Below are 21,321 nucleotides of genomic sequence, written 5' to 3' on the forward strand. Positions count from 1 at the left end.
GGGGGGGGGGGGGGGGGGGGGGGGGGCACACTGGCAGCGTCGTTTGTGAGAGGGAAAAATCAACAGGACAAGATATGCATATAAAAACACAAAAAAATAAAAGATGACATACACATAAAAACTAAAAAACCGCAAGCGTTTTTGTCATCTGTTGTTATGTTGTTGGTGTTTTTCTGCACCCAGGATGGAGCGGCCTCTCAGGGTAGGTGAAGAGGTCAGAGGTCACCGGCAGGGGGAGGCCATAGGTCACGAGCAGAGTCAAGTGCCCCGAGCAGATATGATGAGGAGGAAGGTAGGGAACCTCTATCGACCCGTCACTCAGTCTGAGAGAAAATAAGAGAGAAAGAGATAATTAAAACAAACAAACAACAAAATACAATGACTGGTATTAAATGTTTTATACAAAATCCAGATCCACTCTCGAATACGGTCAACACTTTATTGCAAGGCTACATTTTATAATAGGGATACACCCAACGTTTGGCCACTGAAATTAATCAGATGAAAATAGCAACAAAAGCACTTTCGGTCAAAAGACGAAATAACGAAACAATTACGTTGACATGTCGGCAGTGTGGAAGCATTTTAAAGTGTCAGAGAAAGACGCATGAATCACCGTTTGCAGACACTGTTCTGCTGAACTGTCTCCACACCATCTGAGGCTGACTTCTTAGAAAAGGCAACAAAAGGTCTGACCTGAGTGTTTCTGTCACTCGTTTCTGAGAAGGCAATTAAGCTAGCCGCACCTAAATTTGAGGTGCACACGTATGCAAGACTTTATGGTAAATCCACTGAAACGGACCAGTGCGAGCTGACAGGCAGATGAGCGGCTTTATCCTGTCATTTTCTGTCTTTTCAAAGACAAGTGTTGCTGTATGAGTCTCCTACCTGAAGAGAGGCTATGAAGTCTTCATATTACATGATACGAGGACCACATACAACATTATTTATAGGGGTGGTGATGGCGCGTAGATACGATGCTTGTCTATGATGTGGGAGACCTTGGTTCAATTCCCACTGTAAGCCATCCACCAATGTGTCCCTGAGCAAGACCCTTAACCCTTATTTATCGAACTGGGTCGGACTTGATGAATGTAGCGCAAGGATACACATGTGACAATGCCCGATTTTCAAAGTAGTGTGTCTATACAGTATGGATTATTATTGGAGTATTGGATTATATTCACAGAAAGTATAAAAATGGACACATGTAATTTACTTTACAGGGCCCTCCTGGGCCTCGGACCCACCTACCATAGTCTCTCCAAATCCTGTGGGAAACACAGAGTAAGAAGCTCAATTTGACTATTAAATTTATGTCTCTGTAAAAAAAAAACATTGGCAAAATAAATGGGAAAAACCTTGTTCAGTATTCAAGAAAGTTTTTCATTATATTCAGCTTCGGCAAAGACTTTTAATTTCGGTGCATCCCTATTTTATAAGGCACTAATTCTCCTGTCTGAATACAACTGAAACTGGGTATCAGTAAGTTTTTTTTCCAATAATCTCTCAGATTTGGTTATAAACTTGTTGCGACAATAAAAAACAGCATACCTAACTACAACAACAACAAATGGGAACAATAAAGTTTCCCATTAAAGACCACAGAGATAGTTACAAGTACCAGTAACTATAAGATTACAGTATATGTTGAGTATATTGGCTTCAACAACAATAAAGGCCAAAATGGTAAAAATAAAAATACAAATGCAGAGAGGATCACTCTAGATGTGATCATCTAGTAAATAATGATATTTATCCAGAATATGGATAAGTCGAAGAAGTCAATTTTTCACTCTATGTAAGCTCTGCTCTATTCTTAAAACAAAGTTCTCTGTATAAAGGCGAGCTCTGATGGAAAACTAATGCGCAAATATTTTGATGGCTGAATTCTTGTTGTAGTAATTTTTCAAGCAAATATGCTAAACATATGTTTAGTAACTGTGGTGATTTGTGGTTTTTCGTTACCTCATGTGATAGTAAAGTAATACATGATGATCTTTGGGTTTGGGACATTTGGGCAGACAAACAAAAGGATCTTAAGACGACAAAACAATTTGTTTAAGGGCAGATTAATCCATAATGAAAATAATCTCAAGTTGCAGCTGTAAAAATAAGAAGTATTCATAAAAGTGACAGCTACTGTGGCCAATGGAGGAAAAAAAAATGTTGTTTTCTTTTTGCCTGATGTGACCCCCCCACCCCACAGGAATGTGGCTGGTTCACTGACAGTGGTTTTGGACTGGCAATATTAGTTGTTTTCAGACATTTTGAAGCCAAGTGCTGACTAATTTTGACTGGAATCTGTCTGACTTGGGACTCTTGCTTTCCAAACGCCACTGCAGAGGAGCGAAAACCGCACTTGTCCCAATTTTGGGGGATTTTCTGAGGGGGTTACGTGGCCTTGCGTGGGCTGAGGGGTTTTATGAAACAAACAAAAAAAAGCTTTCAAAAATTTGTAAATGTTGACATTTTGCAGACCCCGACTCTCCGGGTCAGCTAAAGCCTGGAAATGACTAACAACCATGTTGCCTTTTAGTAGACTAATATATACACACACACACACACACACACACACACACACACATTTCAGAGAGGTTATTTAACAGTAATATTGAAGATTATGGGAACAAGCCACAGATTCCTTTGCAGCTTAATCACAGCAAATGTATTTTGGCTTTTGTACAACAGTTACCGAGGTGTCAGAGAGAAGCCGTGCAGATGTGAGACTGAGAGAGCGGCTTGGTACAAACTACTCGCTGAATGAAAAAAAAGAAAAACTGTTTGCCTGGTAAATAACTGAGCGTGGCCGGTGAACTTTGGATATAGCTTGCTGCCAAGCAGACGCATACACACACACACACACACAACACACACACACACATAAAGTTTGTTTCCTGCCCTGCTATCGTGGCCGGGCCCAGGCACGTCAGGTCGGCTGTTTTGGTGCAGCCTAGCGGCCCCGAATGACCCTGTCAATGGCCGCCGTCCAGCTGGGTTATTCCACTGAGAGCGAGGCTTTGTCTGACACAACAATGTGAGCAGCACGCCTCAATACAGATGCTTTGACAGGGGGCACTGCTGGAATGTTGCTCCTCTGTTTATTAGCCAGGGGGATGGAGGAATGGATGAACAGACTGACTGACAGAAAGACAGGAGCATGCGGTTCGCAGAGAAGAGGAGTGACAGTACACAAAAAAAGAATATTTAACAGAAACTGAGAGACATTAACTAGATGGGGGGGGGAATAATATGCCAAAAGAGGGAGGGGAGGAGCAACACTTCCTGCTACACGGCAGCCTGTATAAAGAAGTTCTAAGCCAAAATAAAACTCAAACACGCTCTCAGACCTACACAATATTTACTTGGGCATGCTTTGCAATGTCCCCTGATTTTTAAATGATTTTGTAATCCCTTTCACAATAGTACATTATGTAGTACAGTCATTTAGTTGTACTTAATGTGTATACAGTTTTAAATAATGTACAGTACATAGAATAGTCACAGAATCCTTTCACAAAATGAATCACTTGGAGCCTTTCAGTGCGAATCAACTACAGGAAACGGACTATAACTTCGCATGCTCACCAAAATATGTTGCTTTTCAGCAATTTCTTCAGCAGATCAGTTTTAAATATTGCTGGAAAGATACAAGGAGAGACGGACATGAGAAGTGATTAAAGGTGCTCCGATTGATCGGCCGCTGATCATTCAATCTAAACAGTCGATCAGATGATGCAACGCCCCTTAGGCATATCAACGGCCGGTGAACCATTCTACCATTTTGCAGAGACACACAGAGAGAGGTTTTGATCATTTCGATCGACGACACACCTCGTCCACACGCAGCTCACCTGCCGCTGTGGAAACTGAATCCCGGGTGGAAATATCCAAAACTGTTGGCCGACTTAAAACATACTGTAGACAAAGAAAGCAGAAACATATGGGGAGAGAGAAAAAGAAAGGCGGGGCGAGCAGGCCGGTGCGTTTACAATAAGAGACCAGAGGTGTAGGTGTGTGAGACCTGAAGGGAAAAGCAAGGCAGATTAAAGTCGCTTGTGAGTAAACACTAAAATAAGGTGGAAACTTAAATAGAACTAAGTGGTAAAATAAGAAATAACCTATTAGAAAAAGAAATCTGTCATTCTGTTATGCTCCCAATAACCAAGCATAGGCTGCTTTGATTAAGTTGTGTCTAAGAGAGAGAGTGGAACGTGTTGCACTTGTTGCCTGCTAATAAATGTCTTTTCTTCTCACTTAAAGTGAATGCACATTATACAGTGCTGGGCAAGAGCAAGAACAATTAGTAAATAAATAATGCCACACATAGAACAGAAGGCTTCAAATAGACCCCATGATTGGTGAGAGGTATCCGTCAATACTGCTTCCAGAAATCTGTCCCATAAAAACCCTGATCACTGATTAATCCATAAAATACACAGTAAGATGTAATTTTGCCTATATCTCATATGACAAAATCTTATTTCATGACTTCTCCAGGCCTGGAAAATAAAATTCCATGACCGTGGGTAGGGATGAAACGGTATGAAAATTTCATATCACGATTATAGTGACCAAAACTATCACGGTTATCAGTATTATCACGGTATTGATACACACACTGAAACCATTTCAACAAGTTTTATATTGAAATCTACACATACAAATGCCATTTTGTTTGCATAAAAAATAAAATAACAGCAAATACCTTTTGTAAGCATATGAAAATCATCTAAGCGTGCATTATCAAGATTTTATATTTTATAGGTAATACAAACAAGTAAGTCTTTAGAAGACAGTGATAGTAACTGCAATGAGCCCAACAACTGACATAAATACAGAGCAGTCTGTAGTGTTTCTAGATATGCTGGTTGGTTGACTAAACTGCGTAACGTGTTATCATGTGCAGTGGACGAATAGACTCTGCCGACACACGACGCACACAGCAACAGAACAACGTGTAGCGTTTTTACAAGAGCAGCAACACTGAGAGCTTCAGTTTACACGCTGTTAGCAAGTCAGAGAGACAAACCAAAGCTAAAAGTTAACTCACCCTGCGTCCATTATAAGGTTATTTACTTCAATCAAGTTTCCCTCAGCGCTCTCATAAAAACTAAAATACGACTGGACTTCAGAGTGACTGAAAAATCTCGGCAGCGTTGTCTTCCGCTGTGTCCCAAACAAACCCACGTTGCGTTCTGCGCATGCGCACCTGCTTCTGGGAGACGCTGGACAGTGTTTGCCGTGAGATTATAATAGCGCGGTTAACTGTACCCGGTTATCATGGTAATTAAAATGTGTACGGTAATGATAACCTTCGGGAATTTTACCATGGTTTACCGTTAAACCGGTAATCGTTCCATCCCTAATGTGCAATAACAGAGTTATTGTACTCAAGATTGTAAACATCAAGCTTGGGCAGCACTGTTCTTAACTGTGGTCATGACAATAAAGAAAACTTGATTTTTAGTGTGTTTGTGTGTGAGATGGAGAGAGCGAGAGCCAGAGAGAGAGCAGTCTGAGGTCTTTGGGTTTCTCTGCAGTCCAGGGCTTTGATCAAAACAACGCTCTGAGGACAGGAGCCTGGCCGACCTGAGCTGACCTCAGTTAAACACACACACACACACACACACACACACACGCCACAAAATCGGGTTATAAAAACACCGTTTGGCACAACACCTGCATTAGCTAACAGCTTGTTGCGTCGTTACAACACAGGCAGGTGTTCAGAGCCAGAACCGTCTCTCTCCCTCTCGTCCTCCCTGACCCGATTTGCCACCCATCTCTCTCCCTCTCATTTTTTTCCAATTCAATATAGCTTTATTGGAATGAACGTTACGACAACATTACTGCCACACACACACACACACACACACACACACCAAAGCAGAGTCATAAAGTTGAACAGAACTGAAACAGAATAACACACTAGATGTAATGATTCCGGTGTTTCCTAGACATAGGCTTTACTTGGGCGGGCTACCCAGGTAGATTAACAGCCGCCAAAGTAAATTTGGCGACCCATTTTAAAATCGTTCTTGATTGCAGCACATATCGCTCCGCACATCCTCTCTCTCTCTCTCGCAAACACGGACAACAGACACCGCTGCACAAATCTGTCCAACACAACGCTGTCAATGTCGGAGACCCATCTTCAAAACAGTTATTAGCAAGCATGAAAGGAGGCTGGCTAATAAGGAGAGCTATGTTAACTTTGGAAAACAGCTGTCGTATAACTGGGAGTCAACAGGTGCGTTCGAGATAACTGGCTGACTTTCGCCGACTTGATAGATAGTGGAATAAAAACAGCGCCTCAAGTCAGACACAGTCTACCTCCGGTTGACTGCGTGAGCTTACTCATGCCTTGCTCCCACGAGGTCTAGTGACGATTTGCAGCGCAGGTGGTGTGCCGAACTCTGCATGCCTGCCGTGAATTGCATAAACCTCGTGGGAGGTAAGAATCTGTTATAGCCTACTGAGAAAAGAGGTGGATGCAAATTTCGGCAGGTAGCCTACAATATCCGTTTTGCCGAATTATGCAATTCACTTCTTGTGGTCCTTTTAGGACACTTTGCTGTTTGAATGCTGTTAACGCCACATGTTTTTGCTGAATCTCAAGAAATGGTACTTTTACTAAGTGTAATAATATATTAACGATTCTTAACGTTCATAAAATATATACTGATCATTTATCACTATTGATGAACGAGTCTGTACGCTATCAGAGTTTTACGTCTTGTACTGTACTCAGGTAAACAGCTGTTGTATATTCGTGTTTTAGGGCCGAATAGCATTGTAGTTTGTGTTGTGTTTCAGTGGGTTATGTAATTTTCCTTTTCAGTCGCTGTGAATTTTGTTGGGTCTGACGGTTCTGGCTAGTGTGTTGTTGTCCTGAGCTTCTGTGATGTGAGCAGGTCTCTCTCTCTCTCTCTAAACCCCATTCACCCAGCTGGGACAACAGATGAAAGGCATTAAGGGAGTGAGCAGTGAGCATAACGTGTTGACCTGACACTGGCTGGTGTGACAGCAGATTAGGGGGGGGGGGGCTTTTACGTGCAGATCGAGGAAGGAAAGCTGACGAGAATTTGATCGGGCACTGATTGTTTTTGGCTTTATAATTTCACAGTTTCTGGGTTACAGCTGTAGGTGGGCGGTGGCCGTGTTTTGATATTTTTATTTCTCCGCCCTTTTTGAACCCAAGACGAAGAAAAGCAGAGCCTCGACTATTCCTCCATAGGTTTGGAGAAATATGACTCGGAAGCTATTCTGAGATAAATGATCATTTATTTATCAGTTACCTCCAAATAATTCAGACCTCTGAATCGCTGCGCACATCTCTTTTGGTGGTGGGGTTAAGAGGGACAAGAAAGGAGTGGATGAGTTACATCAGTCACTCCTGGTTAAATAAAGCAGGCAAAACATGGCTGCAATGACAATTACGGGTCTTCAAGATGATTTTAAAAAATATCTTTAAGAAACTGGTTTCTAATACAAGGTTCTCAGTAATGTCATTTGTGTTCAAATGTATTTCATTTGTTTATGAATAAGTTTTAAGTAACATATTCAACAAAAATCCATAATGTACTTTTATTTAATGGGGTAAAATGGTTAAGTACTGTAGTGAGTCTTCAAATAAAATATATTTTGTGCACTAAAACAAAAACCACTCGAAACATTTTCACATTTTTGGGCCATTTTATAAATATTATATCACTTTTCTGTTGAAGTCGGACATTTTTCTTGTTTAAGTAATAAGAAAACACATCCAATCTGTGAAATGTTCAACTAAAATGAAAACTCCTGCCAAAAATAATTTTTTTTTTTTATGTTCCAACTTCAACCACGTAATGTCTGTGACTTTATCTGATGATCTTAAGCTTGTCAGTGGAGCAGGTGAAAAGGTAAACAAATCTGAGATTTCTGCTCAAACTTCTAGTTTCCTGTAGGGCTGCACGATATGGTAAAAAAAACAAACAGCAATTATGCAAATTTAACATTACCATTTAACTTAATTCATGATTGATAGTTGAGATGAAGGCTGGCAAAGGTAAGGCACAATTCTTAGCTGTAAATGTATAAACGTACGTTTGTTTGCTGTTATTGTTCTCTGACTGGTTATGCCTTGAGAGTTTGTGTGAAGGGACGGGGAGCAAAAGCATTATTATCCGATTACTCAATGAATCAATCTGTAGAATACTCGAATACTAAAATAATTGTTAGCTGCAGCCTTACAATTGTCATTTTCACGGAAAACTATTAAATTATAATGACGTGACATTTGTTTAAACATGTTTACTTACATCGGGAGAATAAGATTTATAGGCAGGCATCTCCGCAGTCACACAGTTTACCTTCATCCAAAAATTGCAGCTTCTGTGATTTGGATAATGCTTTCAATATATTGCAGTTTTAATAATATTTCGATTAATTGTGCAGCCCTAGTTTTCTGTGCCATGCAAACATTTTAGAGTCATTCTAGTTTGTTCAAAGCGTGCATGTCAAAAGGTCACCAGAAACTGGAAAAGATGAACACAGGTGCGTGCGTTAAAAACACATCTGCACACACATTCAGACTTTATATCTAACATCACATTCCAGTCATTCAAGGGGTACTCTCCTGCTTTATTGTTACCACGTGTCTGAGAAAGGCAGAGACAAAACGCATAAAAAAAAAAAAGAAGGAAAAAAACCATTTGAGGAGGGGGAGAATATGAAGGAAGTAAAGAAGAAATAGAAGCATTCATGTTTGAGAGAAACAGGCACCTCAGTGACAGAATAATGCTCAAGACCACCTATGAGATCTACACTTAAGAGTAACTGAAAACCACAGAGCTGACGGTGTTTAGGTCTATTTGATGAGACACAACACTTCCTTTTGAGTAAGCACTGCTGGGTGTGAGGCACACACCTCAATTGTTGTATAGAGCTCAGTCATTGTCCGAGACTTTATTTAATTTGCATGACTTGGGGAAAAATGCATCACTTTTCTACTGGCCAGAAAAGCTCAATAAGATGAAGCAGGTCTCACACCGCTCTGATGACCTCTGAGTAGAGGAGATAACAGCTCATAACAACGGTCTAGATGCATGTAAAATACATCCTGCATGATCTTCATTGATTGTTTGATCTAGAAAATACTTAGTGGACACCTTCAGCTTATTTCGTCCGACGTACAGTCTTTAAGCTGAAATTTAGGCCTCTGTGAAACACCTCCCTAAATTCAGTAATACTCCAGGAATTCATTGACTAATGGGAGCCCTGCTGGCGCCAACACGTCCAGGATTAGCGGATCAATTCCCTGTTTAGCTCACTAGACACCAACACTGCCAGCTTTATGGATTCCCATGCTTCCCGGCGCAGGCCACCCATGCTAAAAGCACATATAGCATGTCAGTGCTTTGAATTAAAGTGCTGATCAAACGGCGCACGTTATTTTAAGATTATGTATTCGCTAAACAGGACGCTAAAAAAGAGCGACGCAGGCAGAACTTCAACCTCACTGGGGGCTTTTAAAGAGCCATAAACAGTTTTTCCCTGTGACAGTCAGAATGGCTGCTTAAAATCAAAATTGCTTTGTGTGTACGCATGATGGTTAATAATTCTAGCATCTGTGGACATGTATATCTGGCTATTTAAAAGAGAGAGAGACCTCTGCATGCAACACACACACACACACACACACACACACACACACACACACACACACTGAGCAAAAAGGGGGGTCCTGTTACGAGCATGCCTCGGGCCGGCCCATAAATTCATGTCAGTCTGGAAATAGAGCTGTAAATATAGAAGCGCCTGGCCGTGGAGGCAGGAATGAGGTAGGAAAGGGCAGCCTCGTACCATCTTCTCTCACATCTTACTTCCTCCTCCCCTCACACTCTGCCTAACCCTTTACCAACTCATATCCACTTGGCTGGGACACGAAGGCGGTGGGGGGAGAAAAGGGCAGGTTCCCACCGCTGTCACTTCTATCAGGGGTAAAACTGATGGAAGACACATTCAGCTTGATATGGAGTTCGCTAAACTGTAAAACAATTATTTTCACTGACTAATCCATTAATCAGATTAATCAGTGATTAATCGTTTGGTCCATAAAATGTCAGAAGACAGTAAGCGCAAAGGGACGTCTTCAAGTTGGTTATTTTGTCAGCCACACTCTTCATTAAATCTATTAAAAAAAACATTTTGCGCTCCATAAATTTGCCTGGTCAAAGCAACAACCACCTTTAGATCACATTAGGGCTGAAACTAATGATTATTTTCATTATCTCGATCAATCGATTAGTTGTTAGGTCCAGAAAATTGTGAAAGATGTTGATAAGTTTTTCCCAAAGCTGAATGCGTCGTCCTCAAATGTCTAGTTTTGTCTCCAACTAGAGCTGGACAATAAAACAATAATTATCGTAATATAATTTTTTCCCCCCAATAACAATATAACAGATGTTCAATAAATATTCAATAAATGTTTGATTTTATTCACTTGAATCATAAATGAATTAGGACTTAATTTTTTCATTTTGTTGAGGAAAAAGGACTGAAAAAAGCTTTTACTTAATTTTACTCATGCGTATTTGTTGCAAAAGATTTTATCATAATTGTTTTGAATGTTCTACCTCAGATTTGCAAAGTGATCCACTGTTTGGCCTCAAGTGTTGAGCATAAGGAGGGTTTAAACCTCAATTATCGTCACTTATGATAATTATAGATACTGAAAGATGACACTTTTTATCGTGATAACATTTTTGGCCATATCGTCCAGCCCTAACCCAAACATATTCAGTTTACTGTCATAGAGGAGTAAATGTAGGAAAAGATTAAGGAACAAAAATTATATTTGGGAAGCTATAATCAGCGAATTTGGACATGTGGACTCAAAGCGCTTATTTTTATTATTATTATTATTTTATTATTAATCCATTATCAAAATAGCTGGCAATTTAATAGTTGACAACTAATCGATTAACAACTAATCGTTTAAGCTCTAGCTCACATAACAGCAACATGTCTTTACTGCAGCAAATCTCTGCTTTAATAAACTAAAAAGGTTTGATTGATTACACCTGGGCTGCAGCAAATTATTATGTTCATTATTGATCTGTCAATTACTGTTACACATTTATCTGACCAACAGTCCAAAACACAAAGATGATATCGTGCGAGGAAAATCATCTAATCCTGACGCTTTGAGAAGCAGGAAAAGCAGAATTTTCCTTTGTAAATACTTTAATTGATGAATTGATTCAGCAGTAAATAAGTTTTTTGGTGGGCGACTGAAATGTTTATGTGCATGAAACATTATGACAACGTAGAGTAGACCAAACACAAACAAACTCCATCAGCAGAGGTCACAAGTTGAACCTAACCCAAAGAGAAATGCTGGAAATACACTGCAAACCTTCTAAGCTGAAACTTTAAGTTGATTACTCAGACAGAAAATGTATGTAAGTGATTAACTATTTCCGTTCTTTTTCGAACAAAAATGTAAAACAGTCCCTTGTTTCAGCTTCTCAAACTTACAGATTTGCTGCTTTTCTTTCTCATTTATGTAAGTGAACTGAATATCCTTTGGTTTTTTGGACTGTTGAAAAAAAATACAAAGAATTTGCAAGATTGCAATGGGCATCTTTCTGTATTTTTTGACACTATATTGATAAAACAATTAGTGGATTAATCAAGAAACAATGAAAATAATCGGTATTTGCAGCCCTACACACCTTTATGACAATGTAAATATGGTTAACATAACAAAGAAGGGCAAAACTTAACGTCAGTCTCAATCTAAATGTGATTTTGTTTCTTCGTACATGAAGTTATTGATTAAGGGTTGCAGGTAGTGTTTATTCCTGTAAACACACCTAATTCACGTCTTGTTTAATATTTATGGGAACGTTTCACAGGTTCACACAGATTTTCCCTGACAGCTGGACAGAAAGGCGGCCTCCCCCTCCCTCTCTCTCCTCTGGGTCAAGGATCCAGGTGTGCCTGTATCAGCTCAACACCGCAGTTGAGAGGAAGTGCATTCCTGGATGATGATGATGCGCTTCCTCCCGGCCCCGCTGTGTGCCTTGACACGCCGCCGCTGCAATTACAGCGCCACATCAAAGGCTGCCTGCCATGACTCAGCGCGTACAAAGACACACACCTACCTACATGCAGAGCATAAATTGTAAGACAAACACACGCAGACTAAGACTCAGAGAGAGTGTGTGTGTGTGTGTTGGCATGGATTAGTATTTCTGAACGCTACCGTGGACTGCATGAACCAAAACACACTTAATGAACCTGCTTGCAGCGGCTGAAAACAAAAGTACACACAGACAGACGGGCAAACACAAACACGCACAATGGGATGTGCTTGAGCCCTTTGAGTGCCAGCTGATCTCCTGTGCTGGCGGGCACACATTCAGCACAGTAGATTTACCACACACACACACACACAAGCTCTTTCATCTCCATTCAGCACCACGATAAACAAATGAGTCAGTCGGCGCTCGCAGAAAATCCTGACTCACGCTCATGCACGCACCCACACACACAAAGCGAGAGAGAAAAACGACTATTCAGGGAGGAAGCGAGGGGAGAACGCGGGGAGGAGAGAATATAGGAGAGGACGAGTGGGTGAAAGAGAAAAGGGGAAGATCAAAGAGGAAGTAAAAGACTGAAAATGGAGTCAAAACATCCTCTTTTGGTCAAACACCCAGTCTGCGACACCAACTGCAGACCTAACCTCAGCACTAACACACACACACACACACACACCCATGTATGGACTCTACATGAAGTAACCGAGTGCTTTGCTGTGCACAAACATCTCCACGCAGGAACATCAGAACTGCCTTTAAAGCTGTAGCAAACTCACGTCTGCAAGGAAATTAGAGATGACTGTGAATCCAAAGAGCTACAGCCAAAATAGATTGATGCTTAAGTTGTGAATAAAAAGTAACAGAATTGTTAATGAGGTTGTGCACAAGCTTTTAGTCTGATTAATGCTGCACAGTGACACACAGTTATAGAAACTGAATGTTATTTTGCTTATTTGATGAGATTTTGCATATTATCATGAATTTTGTGTCGGACAATTATACATTGCACAGATATAACATCCATCTAAAAGACTTATAAATATTCTCTTGAGCACACCAAACCCAGTCAATAATACTTTTAAAACTATAGCTGTTGTGATCTGTAAACTTGCTTTAATATGACAGTATTTGGACATGTATAGTGCTGAAACAATTGGCCAATTAATCAGTAAGACTACAGAAAAACAACTGATGACTAGTACTTTATAATTTAACAATTGTTTAACTCAAAAATGAACATAGCTTTCAATATTTAGATTTACTTGCATCTTTCAGAATCTTATTTCTTACTCTCATAGTTTAGGGTAGGGCTCCGACTAACAATTATTTGTTTTATTGTTGATTAATCTGTCCATTATTGTCTAGCTGTTTGCTCTATAAAATGTCAGAAAACGGTGAAAACTGTCGATCACAGTTTCCCCCAGCTCAAGATGACGACTTGAAATGTCTTGCTTTGTCCTCTGCCCAAATATATTCAGTTTACTGTAGTGGAAGAGTAAATAGAACAGATCGTATTCACATTTAAGGAGCTGGTAACAAATAATTTCCTCCTTTTTTTCTTAAAAATTTTACCGATAAATCAATGATCAAAATAGTTGGCAATAAATATAATAGTTGACAACTAATAGATCAGCAGCTCTAGCTCTAGTGAGAAGAGTCGCATAAACACATGCAGCAGCTTTTTGTGAAGGAACAACAGTGTACAAGTACTGCAAACTAAGGCTTCAGGTACCTGCTGCACTGCTGGCTGATGTGGAGATAACACACACACACACACACACACACACACACACACACACCTCATAATGTTGTTGATTCAACTGCGTGTGAGTTCTTGAGTTCTTGTTTTGCAAAGCAAGTCAGATTTCTGAAACATTAAAATAACTTTGAAGCGCCACAAGTTCAGGCAGCGACTACTGAAAATCACAACTACAAAAGGCAGTTAGAAGAGCGAGTAATTATGTCTGAAGGAGGTCTGACTTAACGTTTTCAACAGTGACTATTCAAAGCAGTATAAGACAACTTGCAAAAGAAGTAATTTACTACATTTCCGGTACATCAGTCACAAAATGTTGTAACGTGACCAAGAAACAGACCAAACAGAGGAACACGACATTAGCACAGACTGACAGTGGCCACATTTAGACCCTAAACAACAATGATTGAAAGACGGTTAACAGGTTAAAAGCTTAACAAAACTACATACAACATATTAGAGCTAAAAGAATTTAGTCGACTCATTGATTAAAGCAACAATTTTGATTATAAATTAACAGTTTCAGTCAATTTTCAAACAAAAATGTCAAACAAGAGCTAGTTACAGCTTCACAAATGTGTAGACTTTGTTTTTCTTTGTTATGACAGTAAATTAAGGCTGCATCCTCACTACTACTACTAGTTTTAAAACTCTAGACTTTAACCGCAAATCTGGAGACGTAAAATGGAGAAGTTTGAAAACGCTGCTGACCCCATTTTGTTTTTAAAACTCCAGGGTAGGGTATAAGTGTTTTGTTATTTTTATCGATATATTTTTTACTGTGTAAATAACACTTGTATGCTGCATGTCGTCCCAGTCTGTTTTCCGGCGCCATAGTTGTTTTGTACAGTTCCTGTGTTACTTTCAGTAACAGTTTCACCTCATTGTCGGCTGTAGTAGTACTTTCTTCTTTAGCCAAATCTTCTGCAACTGAAGGCTAGACAATCAGTTTCCTCTCCACACCGGCATGCGCACGCCCAGTGTATGTGAATGGCGTTTTTAAGTCGTTTTAATAAAGAAGGATCAATTCTGATGATACGCAGCCAAAATGCTGGTGTGGACAGAGATTTCTTTTGTTTTCAAACAAAAAAGTAGTAGTGTGGATGTAGCCCAAGTCTTTGGACTGTTTGAAAACGTCACCTAGGGTTCTAGGGAAACTATGACAGGCATCGTTTGTTTGCACTATTTGTTTGGTATGTTATAGACTTAAAAATGATTAACAAAATAATCTGCAGATTTGTCGAAAATAACAGTTAGTCGCAGCCCTCAAAATTGATTACTGACTTAAACTGAACATTAAATTACTGCCAGGTTATTGTGCTGTAGGATGCTTTTGCCATTAACTGCTGCTGCTGCTGGCATGGCGCTCATCCATGTGTTGTGTAAATTAAATATATTTTTTCAAAGATGTAGAAAAGTGTCTCAAGTGATAGCCTTGCAGTAGACAAAAGGCTGCGAACATTAGTGCACTCTGCACACATGCTGACACAAAGAAAACAGCGGCACGTGCACAGACAGGCACAGAGAGACAACACCAGCTACAGAGACAGGAAGCCAGGGCCCTTTTTTTGGGTGACTCAGTCCACACTTCACCTCAGATAAACTTCAGTTCATTCACAAAGCTAATTGTCTACCAGTCTGCTTGCACACAACACACGCAGACCTCAAGATGAACCGTGTGTCGGTGCCACTTCCTGCGCCAACACTGTTAAAGCCTAGACTTCAGTTCCCTGGACAGATGCCTTCAAAGACAAAACGTCTGGCTGCTCAAAGCGCCTGAACGCAGCCTTGTCAAGATCAGACTTAATCCAAAATAGATTCACTAGAGGCGCTGCAAATTGATATAATATGACTAATAATAGCATACAGCACTTAGGAGTTATTTTGGATTTCAGTGAGGGAAAAATATCCCGCTCTTCTCTTTTACTCACACATGAAAGATCATCCTTACACGCACACACAAAGCAAGATGCTATGTTTTTTTTTTCCCCGAACCCTGGCTGGCTGCTGAGGCTGTGTAAACTCCAGACAAAGGTTTCCATCCCAAATATGATTATGAAAGTAGAACAGAGCCTTTAAAACAATGGCTGTCAGAGGAGACAAACACATCTGAGCATCGTTTGGCTGTGAGTGACAACTTGACACACACACACACACACACACAGACTTGTATTTACTCACCCTTGGTTGTTGTGGTGACTCCATCAGATTTGATGAAGTCTATACTGGCGTAGGCTCCGTTCTCCGGCAGAGGCACCGTCCCTGCCGTCGCCACCGCCGCCGTTGAGCTACCATTGCTGCTACCAGCTCCCGACGCCAAGGCTGCGGTATTACTCCCGTCATCCCTCAGCTCCAAGGCAATGTAGTTCAGGCCGTTCTGGTAGCCCACAGACATGTTCCTGCACATTCTGGCAGCTCCGGCCCCCGAGGGGGAGGGGGATGCCGAGATCCCGGAGGCCGTGCCCACTTCCGTGGCTCTTGATGGAGTGTGGTGAGCCGGCGAGTCCCCTAGACAGTCCATGGACACCCACATACTGTCAAAAGATGCCGAGCTGGCCCATTTGGAAGCTTGACCCTCCAATAGGTAAGATCCATTAGGGGCCGTGGGGTTAACCTGTGCGGTGTGGGTGGCTGAGGATGAAGGCCCAAGTCCTCCTCCAGAGGGAGTTGAATTAGAGGAGGACGTAGAGGAGAATGTCTCAGAGCTGTGTCTCCTCCTGCCTTGGGGGTCGGGCCGAACCACCTTGGGTTCCAGCTGGTGTGTTGGTGCCCTGCTTGGGCTCGACGGAGGGAGAGGAGGAGACATGGATGAGGAGGAGGAGGCGGAGGGGGCGTGGCCGTAACGTCCCTCTATAACACAGAGATGCTGCAGCATGGCTGTGGGGCTTGTTTGCGTCCTCTCACCTCTGAGGTTAAAAGTCATGTCTGTGTACTCGTCCCCCATCGACCTCCAGTGACCTCCGGCAGGGACTCCAGGGGAGGCCAGAACCCCAGGATTGCTAGCCAGGGGTCGGATATAGCTGGGTGGGTTCCAGGGGGCCACAAGGCTGGGTCTGGGAGACTGGGTTTTACCTACACATGCAGTGCTGTCCTGCTGGTCTACTCCCACCTCAACACTCATATAGTCCTGTTGAGTTTGGGGCTGGGGAGGGGAGCGACGGTGGTTACTGGATCCCAGGGAAGGTGCTTCGTCTTGGGCAGAGAGAGGATAAGCGGGGGGCTGTTGTTGGTGGGGGTAGTGATCCCCAAACTCAATGTTAATATACTCTCCGGGACTGGAGGGCACTTCAGATGGGCCGACAGTCGTGGGGACTGAGGTGGAGGTGCCCGCAGACACTGTGGAGGGCTCACTAACCCGCAGAGGACCATGGAAGCTTCTTCTGCCTAACGGGAGGCGGTTAGGCCTCACAACGCGACGGTCAGCCATCACTGTGGTCGTATGATGAGCTCCATAAGGTGGGGGTGGGTGAGATGGAGTGGAGGTGCTACTACCTCCCCCACCCCTCTTCTCTGGTGTTGACATGGAAGATGTGGCAACTGATGAATAGACTGGCTTGGCAGGAGAACTCATAGGAACATACTCCCCATATTCCTTCTCATCCCTCTCTCTAGTGGGGGCTTTGTAAGAGCGAGGGAGGGAAAAATACGGGCTGTAAGACTTTGGGGTGCCCTCAGGTGTGCCAGGTGTGTAATACCCACTGCTCCCTTCATTTGTGAGCTTGCGCCCCCCACTGCTGCTGTACGACATGTCCATATATTCTCCATTCTCAGGTCTTTCTGCTATGCTGTCACTCCCACTGGCACCTGCCATGCTGGAACTACTGTGGGGGCTGGGGGAGGCATGTCCCGGAGAAGGGGAGCTGCCGCTGCCCCCTGGGAGCATCATCATGTAGCCTTGGGAGTCTGTGGAGGATTGCAGCTGAGGCTGGGGGTGATGGTGGGTTGAACGGGGACCTAAAGCTGGGCTGTGAAACTGAGGGGAATGGGAGACGGGATGGGAGTAAGAGCCGGGTTGCATAGGCATGTAGTCGGGAGGAGTGTCCCGCGGCGACGCAGCCACGCCACACATCATGGGCATGTAGCCGCTGTCTTCCTTGGCAGAGGAGGAGGAAAGGGGCGGGCGCTCGCCACCGGCCTCCATTTGGGAGAGGGTGGAGGGACGGCTCTGCTGGCTGTGCTCGGAGCAGGAGCTGTAGTCAGAGCGGAGCGAGGAAGAGGAGGAGGATGGCCCACCACGAAGCAGCCCACTGCCGAATGGCAGCACAACATCTGACCCCTCGTCCAATGATAAGTTGGTCTGGGTCATTTTCTGGTAAACTGCCACGCCAGAACCGCCAGCTGCACCACCAGCTTGTCTAGAGAAAGAGTGAGTCCTCCTCCTCAGCGATGATGATGATGTGGACAAGCGTTCATCCTCTGTTGTTGACGTGCTCTCATCCCGCGGCGTGTCAGCTCCACTGTTGCTTCCAGAGCCCCCGGTGGTGCCGAAGACTTCCCGGTTCCAGCCCATGGCCATGTAATCGTTTAGACAGTTCTCTTCTCTGATTGGTGGGGTGTTGCCCAGGGAGTCTGGTGTGTTACTCCGCACCCGGAAGTACCGGAAGTCACCAGGACTGGAGCCATACTCATCTGAGGAGTTGAAGCCGCCATCAGATGGGGAGCCGCATATCGAGGCACTTGATGGGCGGGTGAGCGTGTCAGAGACGGAGCCGTGGCCACTGCTGGAGGAGACGCTCACTGGACTGGTGGTGGAGGGGAAGTGGGAGACTGGCAGCGATGCGGAGCGGGCGTGGTAGATAGACGACGATGACCCTGGGATGGCTCTGACGTAGCGTGCGCTACCAGTGCTGGTGCCAGCGTTTCCTGTGGCGACACCACTTCCGCCGCTGCTACCCCCTTCCTGACGACCATGATGGGCACGCGCTGAGTTAAGGTGAACCAGGCTTCCTGTGGCGGAGCGGAACGGCCGGTTCATTGTCCCCTCACCCTCACTGGATGTTCGAAAGCGATAACCACTAGCCCCAGAGCTCTTACTTGATGGCGGCGTGCCGACGACTGACTCCGTCCTCGACCGCCGCTGCAGGCCCGTCTGGCTCGGTGGCAGGTTGCCCAGGTGGCGCCGTGTTGTGATAAACGGCATGGGGTTGGAGCCTGATGACTGGCTCTTACTCCTGGGCCGAAACTCTGCATACGCTTTCAGGGCTTTCATTGTCTCCAAGATGGTCTCATGCATGTTTTGGGCCACAACAGAATCATCCACCTGCATCCATATCTCCCCGGGCCCAATAGAGGAGGAGCGACCCACCTCAATGAAAAAGAAGCTTTCTGAATGTCCACAGCGTCTGATGTTCATCAGCTGAAGGTTAACACAGGGGGTTTCTGAGTTCAACTTTACGAGGTGAATGGTTTTAGTTGAGAGGCATAGCCGGTAAACACCTGTGAGGTTTTTAGTTTGACCCAGTCCTTTAGGTTTCACATTCACCTGCCACACCTCTTTAAACACAGTACCAGGCGTGACTGTACCATAGCCATCATCTAGGTCGTCAGAATCCAAGTGCCCTTTTTTGCCCTCACTCATTAACTCACTGACAGCTACGTACCAGTCCTCTTGCTCCTGCTCGTTTTCAGCCACAATGGCAAAGTACTCGTCCTTAGTATAAAGGGCAATGAGGTGTTTGTTTTTAGAGTCCGCCCTTTTGTTTACCGTGAAGCACTGGTAGAGGTAAATAACCCTTTTCGGGGGAGACGGGGCGACCGCTCCGCCGCTGGCGGCGGCCGCGGCAGCGGAGCGCAGGCTGTTCCTGAATTTCTTCTCGCTGTCGTAGTACTCCAGGCGGCTCGGCCCGAGGTGGCTGGCAGCCCGGAGAACGAAAAACCTCTTGTGTCCGTGTTTTTGCTTTCTTAAATATCCACATTTTCGAATATCATCCACAACGTCTAAGGTGTTAGCGACGTTCACAGCCGCGTATACATGGCTGCCGCTGCTGCTGCTTGCGGCAGAGGAAGCGGCGGGGTCCTCAGCGGCGTATACCTGGCTGAGAGACGAGGAGGAGGCTTTCCTTACCGGGGACTCCGCGATGTTTTCTCCGGAGAGATGCAGCTGCGGAGCGAGCTGGTAGTGGTGGTGCTGCTGCTGATCCTTTGGCGGCTGATGGTGGCCGAGGTGTTGGTGGTTGGAGGGCGGTAAATGTTGATGGAAACGAGAGCCGCCGCCGCCTCCTCCTCCTCCTCCTCCGCCGATATTAATTAACGGGGAAGGGGGTTCCCCGACCGAGCCGTCTCCGTTTGCGGTGGCGGCAGCAGATTTCGTCCCCGCGTCCCTCTGCTGCGTCTCCACCATCAACATCGCTGCCTTGCCTTCCTGGTAATTCGTGAAATTTGCCATCACAGAATACAATCAAAGGTCACTTTACTAGCAAGCTAATCCGAGTGGACCTAGACCCCATTCTTGTTTTGGGAGACGAGCTCCCGAGTCCGGCTAGGCCAGCTAACGCTGACTCGCAACGGCTCAGATTCGCAATCCTCACGGACCGGCTTTGTTATTCCCTTTCAAAACACAAAACAAAACAACAAGTCCCTTTGCCCTTTTAGCAGCGAGATAATCCAACGCGGGCGTTTTTCATGAGATGAAGCCTACCGTGTGCAACATGACCACGTTCAGCCGTGATCGGGAAGATCCAGCTAGCTCGGTTAGCTACCCGCTCCCTTCTCCTCCTGTACACATCTCTACGGGCCAGAGCACAAACAACACATGACCCTCTGCGTCACAGACCGAACGGGAGGAACAAAGACGCCGAGTGGGGCTCTGATTGGCCCATCACTCTGACTGACATTCTTGGACGGCCGTTCGGACCAATCGCTAAAGGATATTAGTGCGTTGCGTCAATAGCTCTGACCAATCGCGCGCGTTTTAATCGAAGTGTAAAAATAGGCGGTGACTTTGTAGGGCTTATCTACAGTCAGTTGTTAGGTTTTCCAACAACTGTTTAGACGTAGTAAACTGATCCCAGACATGCAGACAAGCCGAAAGAGCCGCCCACAGTCTTCCCCCTGTCGCTGTGAGCAGACACTGTCTTGGGTCAAGTTTTACATTTTTATTTTAAACCTTATTCGAACCACCCAAAACAGTTTTATACGAGCCTTTACCCTAACATCAATTCTTATGTAATTATTTACTCTCAAAATATATTTTTTATTCTAAAATATGTGACTTTTTTGTGTCTTTATCATGGATGGAAAGTAACTAAACATTTGTGAAAGTAAGTTACTGTAAAACAATTTTAAAATACTCAAAACTCAAATTCATCTTCAGCAGTGCTCATTTGAACATACTTTATTTCTGCTTTCCAATTTATAATTGCTTTTATATGAATATTTTCTGCTATGTTGCAGAAGGGAGTTATAAATTCAATTTCACTTTACAACCTGTTGTATTGTGACAAATAAATCAACCTTGTACTTGAAATTTGTATATAC

General features: G+C 43.8%; 1 protein-coding gene across 3 annotated transcripts in view; it reads right to left on the bottom strand.

Moving 5' to 3' along the window:
- The window catches only part of LOC123980085 (insulin receptor substrate 2-A), a 28,795-nt gene extending 8,231 nt beyond the window's left edge, over nucleotides 1–20,564 (bottom strand). Inside the window, exons 1-3 of one of the 3 annotated variants that reach the window (XR_006827369.1) lie at nucleotides 16,027–20,564; nucleotides 1,255–1,271; nucleotides 113–323 (exon numbers count right to left, since the gene is read on the bottom strand). Coding sequence is in view for 2 of the 3 variants with exons in the window: in XM_046064298.1 (XP_045920254.1) it covers nucleotides 315–323; nucleotides 1,255–1,271; nucleotides 16,027–20,230 (4,230 nt within the window). In the remaining variant the exon portion in view is untranslated. Of the gene's footprint in view, nucleotides 1–26; nucleotides 324–1,254; nucleotides 1,272–16,026 lie in introns of those variants that run through there. The other 2 variants (XM_046064298.1, XM_046064299.1) reach the window with 2 other exon arrangements.
- Between the last annotated feature and the right edge of the window lie 757 nt (nucleotides 20,565–21,321).

The sequence above is a fragment of the Micropterus dolomieu genome, linkage group LG12, assembly GCF_021292245.1.
Source record: "Micropterus dolomieu isolate WLL.071019.BEF.003 ecotype Adirondacks linkage group LG12, ASM2129224v1, whole genome shotgun sequence".
Taxonomy (NCBI): domain Eukaryota; kingdom Metazoa; phylum Chordata; class Actinopteri; order Centrarchiformes; family Centrarchidae; genus Micropterus; species Micropterus dolomieu.